Source organism: Morone saxatilis, unplaced genomic scaffold (genome assembly GCF_004916995.1).
Source record: "Morone saxatilis isolate NCDOM2014 unplaced genomic scaffold, NCSU_SB_2.0 Contig11, whole genome shotgun sequence".
Classification (NCBI taxonomy): Eukaryota; Metazoa; Chordata; class Actinopteri; family Moronidae; genus Morone; species Morone saxatilis.
In genome coordinates, this window is record NW_023339663.1 from 19220408 (window position 1) to 19241159 (window position 20752).

Sequence of the window (20752 nt, forward strand, 5' to 3'; positions counted from 1 at the left end):
TCTCTCTTTTCTCTCTCTTCTCTCTCTCTCTCTCTCTCTCTTTCTCTCTCTCTTTCTCGTTCATGACAGATCTCCCCCGCACGAAACCATCTGTGTCATTTCATTAGGTACAGCATCCAGCTAATACACGCTACTTACACTACCCTCTTCTATCCCCTGCCCTCACTCCGCCTCCCTCCCTCAATCTCTGTCTCTCTCCTCTCTCTTTTTCCTTCTCTTTCTCAATCTGTTTTGCTCTATATTTTTCTCTCCCTCTCTCTCTGCCACTGGTTCACTGTGCTTCAGTGTCCATCCTCATTCATCCTTTCTCTCCTTCTGCATAGCCTAATGAAGTCAAGACCCCGGCGCAGTCCCCACTCTGCCACAGTTTTCCTTGATACCCCAACAATTTATCACTTTGTCAGGGAGACACTTAAAGTTCCTGGGCTTTAATAAGGGCATGCAGAGGGACGATGGGGGCAATTAGGAAAGCGGAGCAAGCCCGCTTTGCATATTTACTAAATGTGCTGGTGTCATCGCTGCCGCCACCAACACGGCCTGTTGACTGCATGAATTATTCCTCTATCTGCAATAAACAGCTGGGTAATTATTACTGCCATAATCAGATAAATAATTCTCCCTGTGATGTTGCAACGACATGGCAGAATCTTTTAACTTATCCGAAAGAGAACGAGGGAGAATTTATGGACTTGGTGTTGCTAGGCTGAGCAGCACTAGTGTTTTTTATTTTTATTCTTCTCTTCTGGTGCTATGCTGTCTCTCTTCCTCTCTCTACTTTTTGCCTGTCTCTCTTTACTCCTGCCTTCTTCATTCCTCCCTCTCTCGTGTCCCTCTCAAGGACATTCATGAAAGGAGAGCTGCTATGGTGGAGAGAGTGCGGGCCTGCCTGCACGCCTGCCCTGCGATCACTCTCAGCTTCTATGCGTCAGTCTTTCTTTTGCTACTCTTTCTTTCTGATCCAGTTTGGGTGGAGAGAAGTTCACTCCTTCATCCTGATTGGATTTGTATATTCTGTGTGTGTGTGTGTTGAAGTATAATCTGGGTGCTCTCTTTGCCTCCTTAGGAAATAACTTTTTAGAGTTTAACAATGGAGAATACTATGTAAAATCTATGAAGTTCTCTTTTTTGAATATTAGGGATCTGATTGGAGGTTATTTTAATGCTAGAATCATTGATTCCTTACACACCTTTTGGTGCCATCAGTTTTACTACTTTCGTGAATTAGTTAATCAATCAGTCAGTCACTTAAATGGAAACACTGAGTTATAAGGGTGTTGAAGGCTCAATACATTGGGCCTTTCAGTGTCTAAATGGACTGGACGACTACCCCCTCCTTGCCAGCTATTGAATCATTTAATTGGAGCAATTAAAACAGCCAATCAGGTCAAGCCTCCATTAAATATTTAGAACCTGGCCAATTAGCTGCTCTGGTGCTGGCCTGGACGACCGCAGGTGTGGCCTGCTGTCCCACAATGCCTCACTCTCTGATATCCCATCAGCCCATGACGCCCCGTTGTGAACCAAGGAGTAAATAATTGAGGAAGAAGTGAGAAATTTAGCTGTACTATATTAGCCATTTAAATAAGTTAACAGTCCGGGTGAAAATGTCAGTTAGAATTTTGAGTATTTGAAAGTAGTTCAAGTGTGCTTGATTAACTTGTCCAACAGTTCAGCAGCCATCAAAAGTAATCTGTAGTCAGTGCTCACACTGCGGTATATGGCATACTGAGCACATTGTAAGCATCCAGTAATCATTATAATGGTATATATGTAATAATACTATATAATATATTGTGCAAAAATAACTATTACTTTAATCTATATATCAAATGACACATTTCTGGCACAATGAAACTGTATAAATAACATTTGAATGTATAATGGAATATACTGACATAATAATGAAATTACAGTAAATTTGTAGTAATACTAATAAAATAATAATGAGCTTAAACAATAGTTTCAATGAACAGTTTTCAGTGATTATATACATAGACTCACATTTACATTTTCCAGCCCTCTCACTCAGGAACAATCATCATTGTCTGTATTACCACCAATATAGTCAGTGAGTATGTCATTTTGTCTTGAGTCTGTATTCTCTGTATATAATTGATGGCAGGTAAAATCTTGAATAAAAAAATTGTAGTGGAAGGAAGTACAGGAATGGACCTAAAAGGGTACAAATGCGTTGTCACTCCAGCTGTACCCTACCAGGGTACAAGCACTGTACCTTTTAACATGGTACATTTTTGTACCTTTTTCTGTACCTCTAAAATATTTTTTTCTTACCCCAGGTGACAAAAATGTATCTTTAAGTCCTGGTACAATGTAGCCATTGGAAAGGTACGGACAGACTCTTTGCAGGAACGCTCTGATCACAGTCGCATTGTTACACATTCATACCTGCCCAGTACAACTACAGCGGTTGGGGTTAAGGGCCTTGCTCAAGGGCACCTCAGTGGTGGCCTTCCAGTCACAAGCTCACTTCTCTAACCCTTAGGACACCAATGCCCATTTACAATTATCACCAAAATCTTTTAACACTTTTCAGCACCTGTTCATTGTATTATTCAGCAATGGCCTAAATCAAGTTTTAAACTCGCTATGCTTTAGCAGTGCCAACTACTACTAGAGAAAAAAAGAAGGAAGAGGAGTGAGGACAAATTCTCAAATGTTAAACAAGGAACAATCCCTGTTTATGTGGGAAGTCAGTGCAAAGAGCAAATGGGAACCACTTCCCACAACTGGTTGGGTTTTTCGGCTGTACCAACCCAACCCAAACCGCATTGCAAGGCCCCAAAGAGGAAGTGTCTTATTGGACAAAATGTAATTCTTTTGTCCCTATATGATTTCTTTCATATTACAAAAGATTTTCCTTGTCGACTAATAGTCGTTCAAGCCAATAGCTGATTAGTCGTAGAACGTTTGACATTCATTTAATTATTTAAATATATATAATATAAACAAATGTTAAATGATGACAGAAAAAAGGTAATGAATCTAAATGTGTCAGAACAACCAGTAAAGAGACTGAACATTTAGTTTAGTTTCATTTATTTAAACACGAAAGTCTCGTTGTTCAAAACAGAACAAATAACTTCCAACTTCTCTAAAACAAATACTCACAGACTAATTGATATGATGGATTATGACGTTATCCCGATCCTGCCGTGTCTAGTCCTGGTCGGAGCCGTTGAAAATCACTTGGCACTATGGTGTCAGAGGCTGTGTTCGGTCCTGGCTGTGGTCCATGGGATACTACTGAACCTGGATTCATTGCCTGCTCGGGCTATGGTGCTCATTCCGACTCTGCTCCTGTGATAGCGGTGTAAACAAATGTCCTCGAGCTCGCAGTCTGGGTACAGTCAGCTAACAGGACTGCATAGCTAGTGGCAACAGAGTGCAGTTAGCACTGCAGCAGTGCTGTGTTACAAGAGAAAAGGTCTTTGTTGCAACAGTTCTCTGATACTTGGGTCCTGGTGACAAGGCACAGCTCCCAAACTGAGTTTAACATTGTTTATGTTTTTCTGCGACTAATGAAAAGTGCGTCGACTAAGACTCTTCTCACCAACTAACAGTTTAGTCCGCTATTAGGGGACAGACCTGTTTCATACGCAGAAGTCAAGGTAAATCAACCAAGATGGTTCCTACTATGGTTAATAAACTAGATATAACAACAATACATATAACAGGATTACCAGCTGGTGTTTTATCACACTGTTTCTTGCCTGCTTTCTTTCTTTCACTTCCACTCAGTCAAACGCACACACACACACAAACACACAGGGCACGTGCAGTGTGCCGAACAGGGCTAATGAGGGTTGTATGTTGTGGCGGCTGGTTGGGTCGACACAGATCGAGGTGCCTTCAGCCGTTACAAATCTGTTTGGCTTTTGTCCACTACACAGCAATTAATAACACTGGGGCTGGGGGCAGGGAAGCAAAGGTCACCCATTCAACCTGACATACACACACACGCACACTTTCCCACACATACACACAAATGGACACACAAGCTAGTGTGAATACATAGTATGAACATTGATACACACATACATATTACTGATACACACACACACACACTGATATAGTCACACTTAAACACTCGCAGCTCAGACACACACAGACATATGAGAACAGGTCCTGACCCCGAAAACATTGTCAGTCAATTTTTAAGGCGGTATTAATACACAAATGAACAGAAATACACACATAACACACACATGTGGCAAATGGTTTGTGAACCAGACGGTCCCACAATAAATCAAAACTTTATATTTTACATTAATATGTAATATCCCTGTTAGCCAGGTGGATAAATAGAGGCCAGGCAACCTCTATATTCACATACACACAAGCACATATAGACATACAGCCTCACATCCATATACGTCTTAAATTACTGTGCTTAATATTACATAAACACACACACAGACACATTTAAAGTTGCTCTCATTCTCACCACACAGACACACACACTCACACTCACACACATACACACAGAGTGCTCTGCATATTTCATTTATTTTGTAATTTAATCTGGTGCTGAGGAAGGAATGAGAATGCAAAGGCAACGGGGACGGTGTTGTGATTTCTTTTTAAATGTCAGTAGCTGCAGAATGTGTTAACCTCACATTACAGACACACTATGAATATTCTGATTTGTCTGTGGAGGCTTGTAATTGAAAACAGAAGTTGTGCACAAATAAAGCAGTAGAGAAGAAGGAGAGAAATAAAGAGGAAAAGGAAAAGAGGAAAGAAATGAAGGATTGTCGATGAGCTGCGGCTTTACTCATAGTGTGTGTATTTTCACATTACCATGGCATGTGTGTTTTAGTAATTGTTTCCAATTCCATTTTTAAGTTATTACCTCCTTGTAACAATAAGGCTGTGTGATTGCAGAATGAAATTGCTGTGTATGGGCTTTTAATGCATCCCATTTAGCCAGCTTCGCTTAACAGATGTCACAGACAGACCTGTCCTGACTGCGGTGATGAAATATATCCATCATCCTCCCACTTATAGGCTCTTGCGCTCTCACTTTTCTTTTTTCAGTTCAAGCAGTCTCATTCTCTTGTTTTTTCTCCCACAGCTCCTCTGCCTTTCCATGTCGGTCCCAGTCTCTCTCTTATCATTAGGCAGGTTTTTATTCAACTGAAGGACACTTCAGGGAACTGGCGGCTTTTTTACGACCGAGAAGACCAAATGTGCTCCAAATACACAGTTGCACAAATGTACTTTTATGAAGTTTACATTACATACACAAGACTTTTAAATATAATGTTAAGCTATAAGGTCAGCTGAATCTCCAGATAATTAACTATATGTAATTATAATATATAATATATATAACAGGTTCATTTAGTCTGGAAAAGGTAGCATCAAAACATTAGTCTCATATGATTGTTACAGCAAGTGATGTAGAGGTAAATTACATAAAAATGTAGAATCAGTATCCAGTCTGTCATTGTCATTCAGCAAACATACCTGAGTGTATGATTTAGATTGATCTGACTACATATGATGCCATGAAATAACAGCCAAGATGTGTAAAGAAACGTAAAAGTGTAAAAAGATGAATAAACTCAATTATTTATCTTAAAGTTAAACTATTTGAGTGTGTGTGCCCTTTAGGAGGGAGCTGGAGGAACTGGAGGAACTCCAAAAGAGAGAGAGAGACTGTCTGGAGATGGTGAAAGAGCAGACAGCCAAGGTCTACCAAGCTCACCGGTTACACCACCTTCTCAGTACGAAGCAGGTAGGTCTACAGCAACACAAACGCTCGCAGTCTCAAAGATTTAACATCAGTTAAACTCATTTGACTTGATGTCTCTGTTCAAAGCTACTTTTATGTTCAATCAGAAAACAGTATCATATTGATCATGTATAAAACAAACCTCAAGCTGTAACAGAAATCAGCAACATCATCACATGTAGGACAGAGTGTCAAAGCTTGCAGTGTGGCAGCAACCACTGCCAGTGAAAAGCAGTTACCAGTAGTGATATCAATGGGGTGAATGTGGTCTGTCATATGAAGGAGTCATCGTCAGCTGATCCTTTAATCCTTTAAACTCATTGGTGGAAATTACATAATTCTTCTGCTTGAACTGTGTCTACATTGATTATGTACTTTATTATATATTTGTTTTTACAAAGTATTACATTTTATGAAAAACGTCACTTCAAATTAATAATGCAATTACAGAATATTTGGTTAACCCCATTGCTGTTCAGGAAAAATTTCATATGAAAAGTTAATACAACAACCTACACTCATGCATGTACAGTATCCCTGAGACAGAAATGTTTGAAAAGAGCACGATTTATGATTTAAATTCTTAGTCTCACCATCAAGATCTATAATAGTTTGTTATAATATTATTAATTATAATTGATAATTATGTAACAATTCCAATATAGTGGTAATAATAATAATTATTATAATATTATATTACAATAATTGTTACTATAGTTATTATTATTGGACTCTAATTAGAAACCCATACTCACTTCATAATCCCACATCAGATAACACACTGTTAACCCTTTTACTCCTACAGGGAGGTGGTGGTTGTTTGGTCTCACTGTGTCTGTCTGAAATATATGTCCTACAGAATACTGAGGCAACATCACCGACTCATGAGTAACTTTGTACTTAGAAAGTAAGCGCACACACTAATACACACATGCACGGCTAAAGATACAGGGGCCCACGCATCAATGAGATAAGAGTCACAGATAGCGGAGGTTACTCCCAAAAACAAGCTACAGAGAGTATTCTCACGTAACCACACGGTGGCTGTCTTGGAGCGGTGTGGTGTGTGTGTGTTTGTGTGTGTGTGTTGCGTGCACATGAGTAAGTGTGTGTCCTCATGGCTCTTCTGATGTGCTGAGTGGAGTATTTTAGTGCTTCCCCTGGCACAGGTGAGCATGTATGTGGGTGTGTGTGTGGCATCTATGCATCTCTGCGACTCCCCACTGGGATCATAATGAAGACAAAGCGCACTGGTCACTGTTGATTCAGCACCACCACTCCTCTCTCTCTCTTACTCTCTCTCTCCTTCATGCCCGTGCAGCCAGCATTGTCATCATCTGGCTTACTACCTACTTCCTGCAGGAATCCCACGTACGCCTAAGACAAACTTCCAAACATTTTGTTATGATGGTGGTGTAAGCTGGAGGGCAGTAGGGTTGGCTTTTTGTCAGACGTGTCCACGTTTGACTCTCCAAATGCTCTGGATTGGCTGTATACTCATATGTTCATTGTTTTAATCATTTTATATGTAACTATATTGGATAGTTTAGGAATAAGCAAGAAGGAAAGAAAGCCAGAAGAAAAGTTTGTGTGCTCTTCCCCGCCCTCTGTCCATCTCTTTCTCTCTATATATCTCTCTCTCTCTCTTTCTCTGCATATGGCAGGGGACCTCTTTCCTTCGTAGCTCCTGACCTTGTCAGCAGTGACTAGATGCTCTCCCCACACAGTTCATCCTTCCTCACTTCTGGGACCCCAGCCCCACACACCACACACACACACACACACACACACACACAACTCACTCTCTCTCTCTCTTCTCTCTCTCTCTCTCTCTCTTTCTCTCTCTCACACACACTTATACACACACACTCACACACCTACTCACACACACAGCTTACCAAAAGGCCCCAAGTCCCTATGACAGAGACAGAGATGGTGTGTTTCTGGGGTCAACATCATTGCTCTTCCCGTAGCTAGGTTGGTACTTTTGGGCTTGCATGTGCGCGTGTGTGTATTTGTGTGTGCGTGTCTTTAGGATTGGCGAGGATTATGTATGTGAATGTATTGGTGTGGTGTGTATGTCCCTAGTCTTCTGTCCCTTCCTGTTTGAGTTAGGTGCGTACACTCATCCCTAATGCATTTTATAGACTGATGCAGAACACTAATGTCATTAAATACACAAAAAATCCTGATAATGAGCGTTTTGTGTTAGTGTTTCTTATACTGTATTTAGAGTGCCAGATATGTCTTAAGATGTTGCTGAGTAGTCTGTTGTATAAACAGTTTTGGGGGTACATTTTATTTAGTAAACACACTCTGGTATACCTAATTATAGTCAAGTACATATGGTCTAGTATAAACGTTTGTTTGTTTGCTGTTTTGCTGGATCGGGACCTTTTATTAGAAGTTCTTAAAGCAGAGTGTGATTACAAAGGAACAAATGCAGTCCTGCTGTAGTGCATTAATAAAATTCACAGGAGGAATACAGTATCAGCATGTGGAGTTGGTGCATGCTTCAGTAATGGTTCTCTTGAGGCACAGAGTGGCGAGGCACAAATATACACCACCCAAAATATTCTTTCAAGGACATACAATGTTCAATTTTGGAGTTGAATTTATGCTTGAGTAAACACTTAGTTTGAAGTTATTTTAGAAGACAAGAAGGCAAATAAATTAAGCAATTAACTGTTGTAGAATGTACTTCGTTGTTTTTATTAATGCCTTTTGTCTGTAATGCCAATATTTATTTTAGATTTGGGTATACATGTGCACAATAATGCTGCAACTGCAAATATTGAACAATGATGGTCTGGCCGCTTGCATGATCACATAAACTGATAACTTTTTCTTCTTGCTGGTGTATGATGCTAAGGTCCTTCTCTTTTATAACCTGTAAGGAAATGACCTTATACATTGTGCAAGTTGCAGTGGAAAGCATTATTGGAAAGAAACACCCATTAAACTAAACCAGTTGTGATTCTGGCTTAATCACATTAGAATTGTATTTCGATGTACATGTGCCCCTGCTAACTAGAGACATACAACAAGAGGTGGTCTACCCATTTTGACCTAATGAAAATAATGCATTAGCCCCACTGTCAGCTTTGTGCTGGCACAAAAATAATGCACAAAGATAGGGACCCATCAGTTTAAAATATGCTGTTTTCCAGTTACTGCAACCCGTGGTTACAGAAATCAGGGTCAGTGAAGTTGAATTAATATCTCTCTGCTCATTCTGAAGCATTTGACATTTACATCAAAGGTACTCATAGTCTAATAATGAAACACTTACTAATTAACCAGTCTGTTAATATATTATTTTAAAAAGAGTGAGGTTTGAGTTGAAATAGTTGTAGCAATTCCCCACTTATGCCCTTTCTCTCTCCTCTTTCTCCGTTGTCCCAGTCTTTTAGAGTGGCCTAAATAGCAAGCGGTGTTATTAGCATATAGAGTAGATACAGAGTCCTCCAACTCAAAGCTTTGGTCTGGTAATTAACACACAGGCAAAAGGATCACTGTGATTTGAATAATTATTACTGAGGCCGTCTGTAGAAAATCTCTAACCCACTTCAGAACAGGGGAGGCAAAGTTTTGTATGTGAGTACTTGAGTGTGTGTTGTTCTAGTGGAGAATAAGATTCAATTCTGTGTAATGCCATGTGAGACAGATTGGTTGTCCCTGTAGTCATTTTTTGTTCTATCTATCTGTGTAAAATGCACAAACTGAACTGTCCCAGCCAAATTCTTGACCTGGCAAAGCCTTTGGTTGGCAAGGAGCCATGGTGTATGTGTTTGAGGCAGTGAAGATCAACAACTGTTGTCAGCAGGGGCACAGAATGTTTAGGTTAATAAGGTTAATATGAAATAAACGGCAAAACTTTGAAAAACTGTTTAAAAAAGTTGTTAACAAAACTGATGTTTCAAATTACCTCAGAATATTGCCTTTAATAGTTTAAATGATAACAGTTCATTTTAAGCTGTCCCAGGAGGTGCCCTTTTTGACTGAAAACAAACCACTTTTTGGTTTCCCAAACTCCAAATGGGTTTTAATACATGAATGTGTTTCGGGAGTAAAACACCCAGGAGGACATTCTAGTCCTCTCAGAATCCATGAAATAATAACTAATAACAATCCAACTGCAACGTCCTTGTTTTAAATCTGGGTGAGGACCCTTTTTGTATGTCATCCTCTCAACCCTCTCTATCTTTTGCCTGATATTTTCAAGCCAGTCAGAAATACACATATGCATCTAATCATGTTATTGGTCATACTGACATTGCCTCTCTCAATCTCTCACTTTCTCTATAATTCTATAATATAGGGTTAACACCTCTCTCTCTCTCTCTCTCTCTCTCTCTCTCTCTTTCTTCAGAGCCCAGGGGTGTTCAACTCTCCATTCAGGTCAGCCCCCCATGAGATGGAACAACTGCTGAGGCAGGTCAAGTACCAGGCCCCCACCAGGCTGGCTCCCGGAGGCAGGGCTTGTCTCTTGAGTATGCCTGGCCCAGCAGCCCCCGGTTTCTCTGGGAGTCATGGATCCCCATGGATCAAAACCACTCAAACCTGCTGCTCCTCCAGGCCCATACTGCCCCCCATTGGCAGCAAAAAACAGCAGGTAAGATGGTAAAAGCTGGGACAGACATAAACAGGTGGAGACAGAAAAAACAGAGTGCATAAAAGAGTATAAAAAAGACTATGTAAAGAGACAAAGACTATGAAGGGGAAGAATGAGAAAAAAAGAAAGCAATAGAGCATGTACAAAAAGTGAAAGAGAGTATTAGTTTGTGTCGTACTAATTATTAGAGCCCCCCAACATCCCCTTCTTGTCCCATTGGAGATGGTTCTTGATGAAAGCAGAGATCCTTTAAAACTCATTTTAAAGAAGAATGACATCATTAAAACATGGCAGACAGCTCTCTTGGGGGCTACTGCCCAGAGCCGTTTAGTGTCTGTATTTCAGTGAGTACTATGTATGTGACTACTACATGTGTGACTGTTTGGCTACGTGTTACTGTGAAATGTTTCTGTACCACAGTAGAGTATATAAAAACTGGATTCCATGTGCATCTCTCATTTGTGTTCCTCATCAATTCACTGTGGCTTATCCACCCAGTATAATGTGGGCTGTTAAGATTTGTGGATCTACATTAATGTGGAATTCACATATTTTGAACTAATGTAACTCATTTTAGTATTTAATATGAATTTCTGGTTCTAAAGGTTTATTGTATTGTTTAATTTATTTTTCAATGTATTGGAAGACAATATCCAATGTCTGATATCTATCAGAGAGATGTAAGCAGTGCCTGAATTCAGCACAACCATAACCCTTAACACAACATAACCCTAAATCTGAGTATTTTTCTGTTTTTATACCATTTTAAGAAGAACATTTCTCTCTTCTAGTTTTTTTTTTTAGCGTTAAGCTATCTGAGTTTAAACAGAGACGCAGTTATGCAGGTGTACATAAACAGGGTTTTTGAAACACAGAGGTCCAAAAACTGAACTTGCTCTGGGGGATTTGAGGGCATGCATCATAGCATTAAAGTAAAGTTATTTTAGGCAATTATTTTACATATTTTATTGTATAATCCCCGGAAAAAATACATAGGTCCTGACCTCAGTAACGTCAGTGGTGAATACGGCCAGAGGTGGCGGTATTTTTTTGTTTGTTTTTAAACCAATGAGTTGTTGTTGAAATCAAAGCAGTGAGTTGAACGTCCCTCAAAGAACCAAATGTCTGAGACATTTTGACATTTCACAGTGGAAAAGCACAGGTGTAAATAATATAATTGATGATGACTGTATTCCATTTAGTTGCTTCACTTTCAGGTTCCAGGTATTGTACATGCTGGCTCACTGTCAGACAGTCATGGCTTACTGGGACAAATTTAGATGTTTATATATAATTGAGTGTTGATATCGAAAATATATATGAATGGAGCATAGCATCCACTTATGCATTTGTTACTGTGTTTTGTGCATGTGTCTATGTACCTATGTGATTGTGTGCATGCATACGTATGTGTGTGTACGTTGAGGATTTAATGAGGAGCCATTTCATCATTTGTGTTATTTACGCTCTGTAGCTCTTTATGGCAAAGTGCTTTCCCTATTATTAGTTTCTAGTAATGTAAAACATAAGTGAGCAGAAATGAGCCGTGGATCTGTCTCTTTTTATTAGCTGTACTTGACACACACACAGACTTGTCTCCAGCTGGCTGTAGTTAGGGTGAGTTCATTAATGGTGTCAGGAAAGTCTCTTGGTTCTGACACGGAGAAGAATACATTATTTATCTATATTTATACATGTCTGTCTTTCTATGTCTCTGCCTCCCTGTGTTTCTCTGTTTTTTTTGTGTGTGTGTGCGTGTGATTAGTGCAGGAAGTCCCCCTTTCTTTTGCACTCACCCCACACCCCCTCCCTCCCTGGTGTGATAACTATCTAGTGGTGATGGATAAGGTTGAGGTGCTGGCTGTGGAAGTGGTCAGGCCAGGCCACCGATCCCGTGGCGATAGGAGCAAGGACAGGGTCCCCGTCCCTCCCTCTATCTCTCCCCTCTCATCCTCCCTCCTTTTTTTAACACCAAACAACAACTGAAGGTCACCTCAAACAAAGCAACAGCATTTAAGTTAATCTGCACTGCACAAAGTTTACATGCTACTCTCAGAAAAGAGCATATAACACAGTGCGTGTTTAGAGGTTGCACTTTATTCACAAGACACATAACAGTTTGAATATTTGTTTACTATTTGTAACTGACAGAATGTTTTCCATATATTTTGCATAATGTGTAAAGTAACATGACATGTTAATCAACCATTAAGCTAATTTTGCCTCTAGATAATCAAAAGAATGAGTGAACACCATTGTGTGTTGAGATTTGAAAATTGGAGATGTGTAATGCTAGAAAATGCAACATCCTCAGCTTTCCTTGACTTTTATAAAGTGTAAAATAAATACAGTTTAGATTTGATTTTCAGTGAGATCACTTTTGCATTTACTTATTACAGTAACCACTCTATTGAATATCTTCGAATGCGTTCAGTTCTTTTAGTACCAGAGTGTGACAGGCATATGAAGTCTCATGTAAGGGGGTATGGGAGGTTAGACAGAGAACGGCACAAAAACTTGTTGCTAAAAGCGACTTTCTTTGTCTTTTCAACTCTGATATGTCATGAGACTTCAGAAATCCATCTCTCCAGGGTAGGAGCCACAATGTCAAGAAGATGTACAAGGAATAAATTGACAGACAGCTATTTAGAGTTTAACTGACTTGTTTGTGAAATGTGGTCCCAGAAAAGTATTTGGATGAGTAAAGTTTGAGAGAAAACATGATTTTATGCAACTGCATTTTCAGAAGGAATTAAATTGATACTGATAATTATAGCGTTCCTTTATCTTTTCCTTTTTTATAAACACATTCCCTAAAAAACAACAATGAATTGAACCTATTAGAGGGATTGTCTGTGTCACCTTTTCAAAAACTGTTAAAAACACATAAAAAAAAAGATATGCTGTTGTGGGTGACATATTCCTTCATTGTTGTCACGTGTTGTCTTTAAAAAAAAAAAGTTAGATGTCATGAAATTTTCTTTTGTTTTCTTTTATCGAGGTGCTTGTTGGGCACCTGAAACAAAGAGAATAATAAATGGAAAGAAAGCATTAAATGTGGAAAAATACAGGATATGATGGGGAGTAGGGGAAGATAGAGTCTGATTAAACCACAAGAGTCTCTGAGGTTAATCAGACAATACGTTAGACATGCAGCTGAGTGTGCATGTTTTTCTTCTCTTTTTTCCATCTTATTCACTCTTTCTCTGTCCTCTCTGTGTCCCTCACTTTTACTCTGGCATGCTTGGTTTTACTCCTCCCTCCTCTTTCTCTCTCCTGATGCAATTTTCTTCACTCTCTTTTTCTGTCTCTCTCTCTCTCTGTCTCTCTCGGCTTCTCTCATGGTTTCTGTGTCACAGGAGGAGAGATGAAGAGGATTGGCCTCTGGTTTTAGCAGTAAGCCATCACTACCTGTGGGAGAGGGATCAGAGAAAGCAAGAGGCGGGGGTCTGAAACTAAAAGATACAGTGATCATTATCTGATTCTTGCGCGTTTGTGTGTGTCTGTGTCTGTTGGTGGCTGTGGCTGTTCCAGGGTGTGTTCAGAGAGCCTGGGGAAGTGTGGGAGCAGCGCATGCATTGTCCTGACCTGACGTTGCATCTCCAAACCTCTTACACACACCTGGAAGAGGCCCAGAATCGGCTTCAACAACACGGGTCCATAAGACTCCACAGCGACACACTGTGAGAAAGATACACACACACAAAATACAAAATACAAAAGCATTTTCATATATAATCACAGAAAAACAAAGTGTTTCGTAAAATGTTTTGCTTAATTATGTCATTGTTTTCCTTTCATACACACCAAAGAATACATGCTTGTGAACACATGTACATTGTATGCACTCAACAGAGTCTCAAGCAACTGTAGTAAATGGACATATCCTTATTATGAAAACGAATTGGTGTATGCCAGCAGATTGTTTTAAGACTGCTTCAGACCGGGTTTATTATAAACATTCTCTCCCTGCTTTATTTAAAGGCTTGTATTAGTTTTAATTAGGAATCGTGCATGTGTCTGTGTACGTGTCTTTGCTAAAACACTTGACTATAACCTCATTACCACTCACAGGCTAATCTACTCAGTTGTGTGAGTGTGTCTAAGTACTGTTATTAACCCTCTGTTTAATCTGTCTCGCGCAATAATTTCCCTGACTACAGTATAAGACCACCTAGTTTTCTTGCCACACTAACCTTCTTCGCTCTTTGGTCTCACTGCAATCAAATGACTTAATAGACATTTTGAAAGGAACTTTCATATCTGTGTTATGAGTTTTCCCCTGGGAGTGTGTTTGGGGTTGTTTTTGTGTTTGCTACATTTTCTGCCTTATGGATTCATGCTCAACCTAGTCACTGTTTGATATTTCATTAAAGACTAACCTGAGCTCAACTGTAACCGTTATGACATACTGTATAATTTTTTGTTGTTGTTTCTTGCCGTTTGCCAACCAGAGGCCGAGGAACAGGACGAATGCTCCACCATCTCAGCCACAGCAGCAATTCCTTCGCACAGCCAGCCTACGCAAAGAGCTTCAGATAGTAGATAACACACTGACTCAAAGAGGAGGTAGGTTGAAAACTACAACATTATTATTATTGTTAGCATTATCATTATTATACATTTAGTTATCAGGTATGCCTACTGTGTACCTAAATTAAGTCATCGTTTGAAACTACACACCCACCTAGCCATTGTGCTGCGCAGAGATGCATAGCTGATGAATGCTCCCTTTTCTGGCTGCTCCCCACACACACAGAAATCCATCAAGGTGGAAAACGCACACTTAAATGACTTTCACGTACAAGCTGTGTGTTACATAGGATAATGAAGATGTGGTAAACCTGCTTATGGGCCGTTTATTTCAGACTGCTGTCACTTACGTTTCAGACCATGTATACACTTTCTGCTTCACCTGAGTTATTGTGTTTCAATTAATTTTAAGAGTTTATGTTATATTTTTGCTCGAGATTCCACATGACTGTGTGTGAAATTGTGGGTGATTGTGTTTTTCTTTATGGGTCATCTTATATTATTTCAGCAACCTAAACTGTATAATAAAGAGTCAAAAGATTTAGAAGAGCAAAATGTATGGTTGAAAGGCTAATAACCTGTAGGTTCTGCTATTCAGGTTCATAGTAATACTATAATAATGTTTCATTATTTTATTATTATGTTCATTTGAACAGTTATTACAGAAACCTGTGTTCATGCTTTCCCATCAAAGTCAATCAATGTCACTCGCTTTAAACCCAAGTCTGAAGGTTGGACATAAAGCCAGGTCAGATGACACTCATCAACTCATGCAAACTGATGGCAGATGGGGTTGCCTGGGTTTCAGTCTGAAATGTATTGTTCTCCTCTAAAAGAAAAGAGGAAAAACAGAGAAGGAGTGCAGCCTAACACTTTCAACTTGCGTTGCACAAATTTGTCAAAAGTGACAGCAATTTAATAAATCGCCGCTCTCCATCACACACATATGCACACCCACCCACACACATGCACACAATTCCCAGTTATGCCCTCCACTGCCCCCTCTCCATGTATACGTAAATGAGGTGCATGCATGGGTGTGTGTGTGTGTGAGTCTGTTAGAGACAGAATGTGTGTGAGTGGGCCCTGCGGTCTGGTCCAGGCATTAGGTAATTGACTGTGTCTTTGCTCAAGGCCTTTCATGGATCACCGTCCTTTATTAGCTCACTTCCCAGCACACACACACGCACACACACACAAAGTTCCCAGCAGCTCCACCCCAACCTCTTACCCCCCACCACCAGCACCCAGACCCAATTGCCTGGAAACGAGGAGTGAAACAAGAGAGAGAGAGAGGAGCAAGGGAAGAAGGAGAGAGCAGCGACAGGGGAATGAACTAACACGGCCCCAGGAAGTGGAGATAAATAAGTATGGGGAGTGAGTGGGCGGGTGAATGGGGTCTCCTGCAGCTGACAACAGGGGCCAGGGGAGTAAGATCAGTTTTGCTCCGTGCATCTATGCCGTATTTGTAAAATACTGTATTGATGGAAAGCTTATAGGGTCTTTGTGTTTGAGCATGTGTGGTAAATTAGGGGTTTCACTGGCAAAGCTAAAGTCATAAGGGTTCATTTAGCTCACCATTCAAATTAGGAATCCTACACATAGACATCTGCTAAAGCCAAAAAGCAGTGCAGGCCGCAAGTAAAGGCATCCGCCATCACGGAACCCTATTTGCAATAACAAACAAAAAAGCTGTGTGGTTTGTGGCTAGAGATTATGATGATATGAGATGTTATACATTTCTGTACCAGCTGATATTTTTATATACCGTTCTATGTCATGTCATCCCTCCACGCTGCTGGTGTGCATGTGGTTGTTTGGTAGTGTCTGAGATATAAACAGTATTGCTCGAAACCCTCCTCTACATCAACGCTAGTGGTCAAAAAGCACAACACAGTATCAGTAAATTATGGTAGATTTAGTAGTAGTAGTTTAGTAACTAAGTTATTGGAGACACCCACACACACAAACATACATACCATCCAGCCATACACGCTGGCTAAACTTGGCCTCCCTTTTCTCTGTGATAACACTGTTCCTGCTGCTGCTGCATAGGATGTTGTTAAAGAAGACGATGAAGACGGCAGTGCTTGCTCTGAGCCCAGTCGTGCTGTCACTCAGAACTCATAACCTCAGATTTCCCCCCTTTCGTCTCTCCGTCTGAAGCTCCATCTTTTTGTATCTCTCTCTACCTCTGTTTACTCTCTCTCTTCTCTCGCTCTGTGGTAATTAGTGCATTAGTCCTATCGTTGGCATCACCCCCAGCTACAGCAGCAGCCAGCAGAGCTTCTTGTCACAGCTCAAAGGGCCAATGGAGTGGACAGCTCAACCCTGGTACTCATCATCTTCATACCGTGCCCAGCCAGCCTCCCCCCAGCCACATTATCTTGCTATGTTATCCAGCCATGCTCCTAATTATTTTCAAACCCCAGCCACAGCCCTCTCACCCAGCCTCTGCCACACTACCTAGCCCTGCTTGTAATCACCACCCTCAGCCTTGCTTTATCCCCCTACACAGCCTGAAGCCTCATCATTAACATAGCCCAATTTTTTCTAGTTCCAGACCACAGCTCTCTGGCTTGACCATCACAGCTCTTGGCAGTACAGCACACAGCATCCCCAGTCCAAACCAAGCCCTAGAAATAGCCTCTGACTCCTGGACCTTTATTTACCGTTGCCATCTGTGTCACAGTAAGAAAATCTATCAATGCAGATGTAGCACTGCCTGTCAGGACACACACAAATCCACACATAATCACATAGATGCTGGTGCCTACCTCTCCAGGAACTCCCCTCCAGGCCCCAGCTTAGGCCAAAGGGAGCTGTGTAATGGTTGCCCTTTATCCACCTCCTATGTGCCCTTGCCTTGACTTCCCAGGTTACCCACTACAGATTAGCTTCATAGGCCTCAGATCTTCTTCTGCAGCTCCATCCTTCAATTCACATCCCGGATCTCTCACAAAAGGCTATGTGTTGTGAGTTTACAGTGCCTAGACCTCCTAAACTTTATTTTTTTAATACAACTAGCACTAGAATGTTCATTGTTAAGATTGTAAGATTATAAAATAGTCAAAGGTTTTTTAGCTTCTGCACCAGCTAAATGCACCAGCAATAACTCATTTCAAATGCAAATATGGGAAAGCCCTCTCTGTCCATGCTAATTTTGTGGTTGTGTTATTAGCCATGTCACCAGCGGTACTGCCTGTAACCATCGAGGATAGCTAATTAGGAGGCTACGTGCTAATCAAGTACACTACAGTGAGTGGTCACGTCTGTGTCTGTCTACGCTCCAAGCCCTTCCTTCCCCTCGCATTAGACTGACGCCCGTCACAACTTTCAAAAGATCAGAACCAACACACACTGATACACAACAGGAGACACATTTGCACAGGCACCCCTGCTTTCCTGATCACATGCACAGAGACATATACAATCACATGTATACACATGAATATATGCATATACACCATTGCCGATAGCCCAACCACATGTACACTTTATTTTTGCCCCAGTGTCGTCCTCGTTACCGCCTCTCGCCACAACACATGCTCAAACACACACCCCTTCTTGCCCCCACAGAGACACACACCATAGTCTCCTCCCAGCTACTGTGGTATAGCTTTATTATTGTCATTATTGTATTCTGGGCGAAAAGCTTCAGGCAATGGCGGCAGGAAAAGTGTGTCTACACACATTCATGCACATATACTCTAGCTCAGCCATAATGTATCACCATGATGCACACAACTGATGTCTGAAGGATATTTTTTAATGGAAACAGTATTCATTAGCAATTAATACCTAAACTGAAATAGGCCACAAGCTGAGACAATGGAATTAGGTGGGGCAGGGGCAGCAAATGCGTGAACTCATATATGTCCACCTTTTATGTGTGTCTGTCTGTGTATGTATTTCCAATGCTATATGTCCATCCATCTCTCTAGCTCTGCTGCATTAGTGTCCAGGTTACTGCGGTGAGAAAGAAAGAACGCTAATTCTCCATAACCATTTTACGGCGTGTGTAAAACTCTGCAGCCCCTTCATTTGCACAGCCATAAAACATTCCCTCTGCCACACTCCTTCCTACTCAGGACCTCAGATTTATCAATTAACCCAACACTCTGCTTCCATTACGGTGGCATTTTGCACTGCAAGGCCTGCATACAGAGTAACGATGAGGGCCGAGTGCACACAGCATGATATTAAATCGACAGTCTCAATTAAATGATTAGCAATCATATTTTGGTGTGACTTAAGAGAATGAATGACATTAGACTTTGATTATTTATTTTCAAAACTTCTGGACCCAACTTGACCAGATTAACTCACGTCACTTCAGGCCAATTTTTTTTAACTTAAAGGTATGAATTTGTGTCTTCTTTTTAAAACTAATAAATAAAAATGATGTTGGCAATTCTGCCTTGAGTACGATTCAGTAGTAGGTTTAGATTTGTTTCTTTGGCCTGAATGTAACCTTCAGGCCTAGTATAAATCAAGGCCTTTTCACACCAAGTCTAAAACAAATTTTTAGTCTGTAAGAAAGTCTGTGAAAAAAAGCGAACAAAAGCACACATGAAAGGTCTTTTATTTTAAGTAATTTTCAAGTAACCTCTAATTGGTGTTATTGCTTCTGTTAATAAATTACAGATAGATCCATTAATAGAATACAGCTAAGTGGTGGTGCTACACAAGTAAAGTCTCTCATTCAAAGAAATGTTTCAATCCTTAAATTATAGCATGTGGTTAGTAAGACTTAAGTGCTACAATTCAGCAGGAAGTAATGCAGTTTAGATGTACCATAATAAAGAGTGGGAAAGAAAAAATATAAAGATAGCACCTAAGTAATGATGCATTTAATTTGCAACGGTGGTGGTAGTGTCTAAATGCATTTACATGTGTTCTCAAACTTTCCACACATAAATTAATTGTATAGTTAGCAAATATACAGTACATGGTCATTAGAGGAAAGGCATTATTTCAAGAAACACAGCAGTTCACATAATTAAAATCAATTAATAACCCCTATTTAACTCTGTTAGTAAGTTAGTTAGTATTAGTTTCAGCCAGATAAAAAGGGAAAATAAAATATACCTCCTGTATAAAATATATTATTATGGTTATTCCGAGGCAAAGTCAAGATGGGAGATTGCTTTCAGGTTTATTTAGATAGTGTCCTCTCCGTGTATACATGCATGTAAGAGAAAGCAGGCAGACAAGCAGGATAAGGATGTGTGTGCTTTTAATGGAGCGCCTGTCCCTGTGCAGATATGCTCCACTGAACCATACTGTATGTAGTGTGGTATAATCACTGCCTATTTCTGTCTCTATCTCCTGCCATCACTCTTTCTTTCCTTTGCTGTCTTGTTTATTTGCACACTTGTTCTCCTTTTCTCTATCCCCTTCATCTGCAACTTTTTGTCCCCCCCCTTTTTCTCACAAACTACATGTTATGGATGTGTGCGTGCTATCAAATAGCTGAGTACACAATACACACACACAGACATACTTGAGGAACATGACAGCCCTTTCATACAGCAGTGTGTTGGTGATAGAAGTCAACCCTAGCTGTGAAATGCAAATGGATGTGATGAAGCTACGGTGTAGACGGACAGAGAGGAGGCAGCAGACAGTAGACTTACATGTGTGTTTTGCTGTCAAAAAAGTGAAAGAATTTTCTAATAGGTAGAAAATGTTTTTTGATTCTCTTACGTTGCCCATTTCCTCTTACATTTTACATGTTCTGTTACTCCTGATGAATCCTAGTCCAGTGTTTCACTCTAAACTACTTTTATAATTGATCATTTCTAATTGATACTTTTTAATGTGTTGTCTATCTATCTATCTAT

At 40.3% G+C, this 20752-nt stretch overlaps 1 protein-coding gene across 1 annotated transcript in view; it reads left to right on the top strand.

Annotated features, from left to right (window-relative positions):
- spata17 (spermatogenesis associated 17) overlaps positions 1-20752 on the top strand; it is a gene marked incomplete at its 5' end in the record, with an annotated part of 34119 nt that overhangs the window by 7634 nt on the left and 5733 nt on the right. The window contains 4 exon segments of the mRNA XM_035652215.1: positions 5638-5761; positions 10131-10373; positions 13908-14056; positions 14828-14942. Coding sequence (XP_035508108.1) covers positions 5638-5761; positions 10131-10373; positions 13908-14056; positions 14828-14915 — 604 coding nt within the window.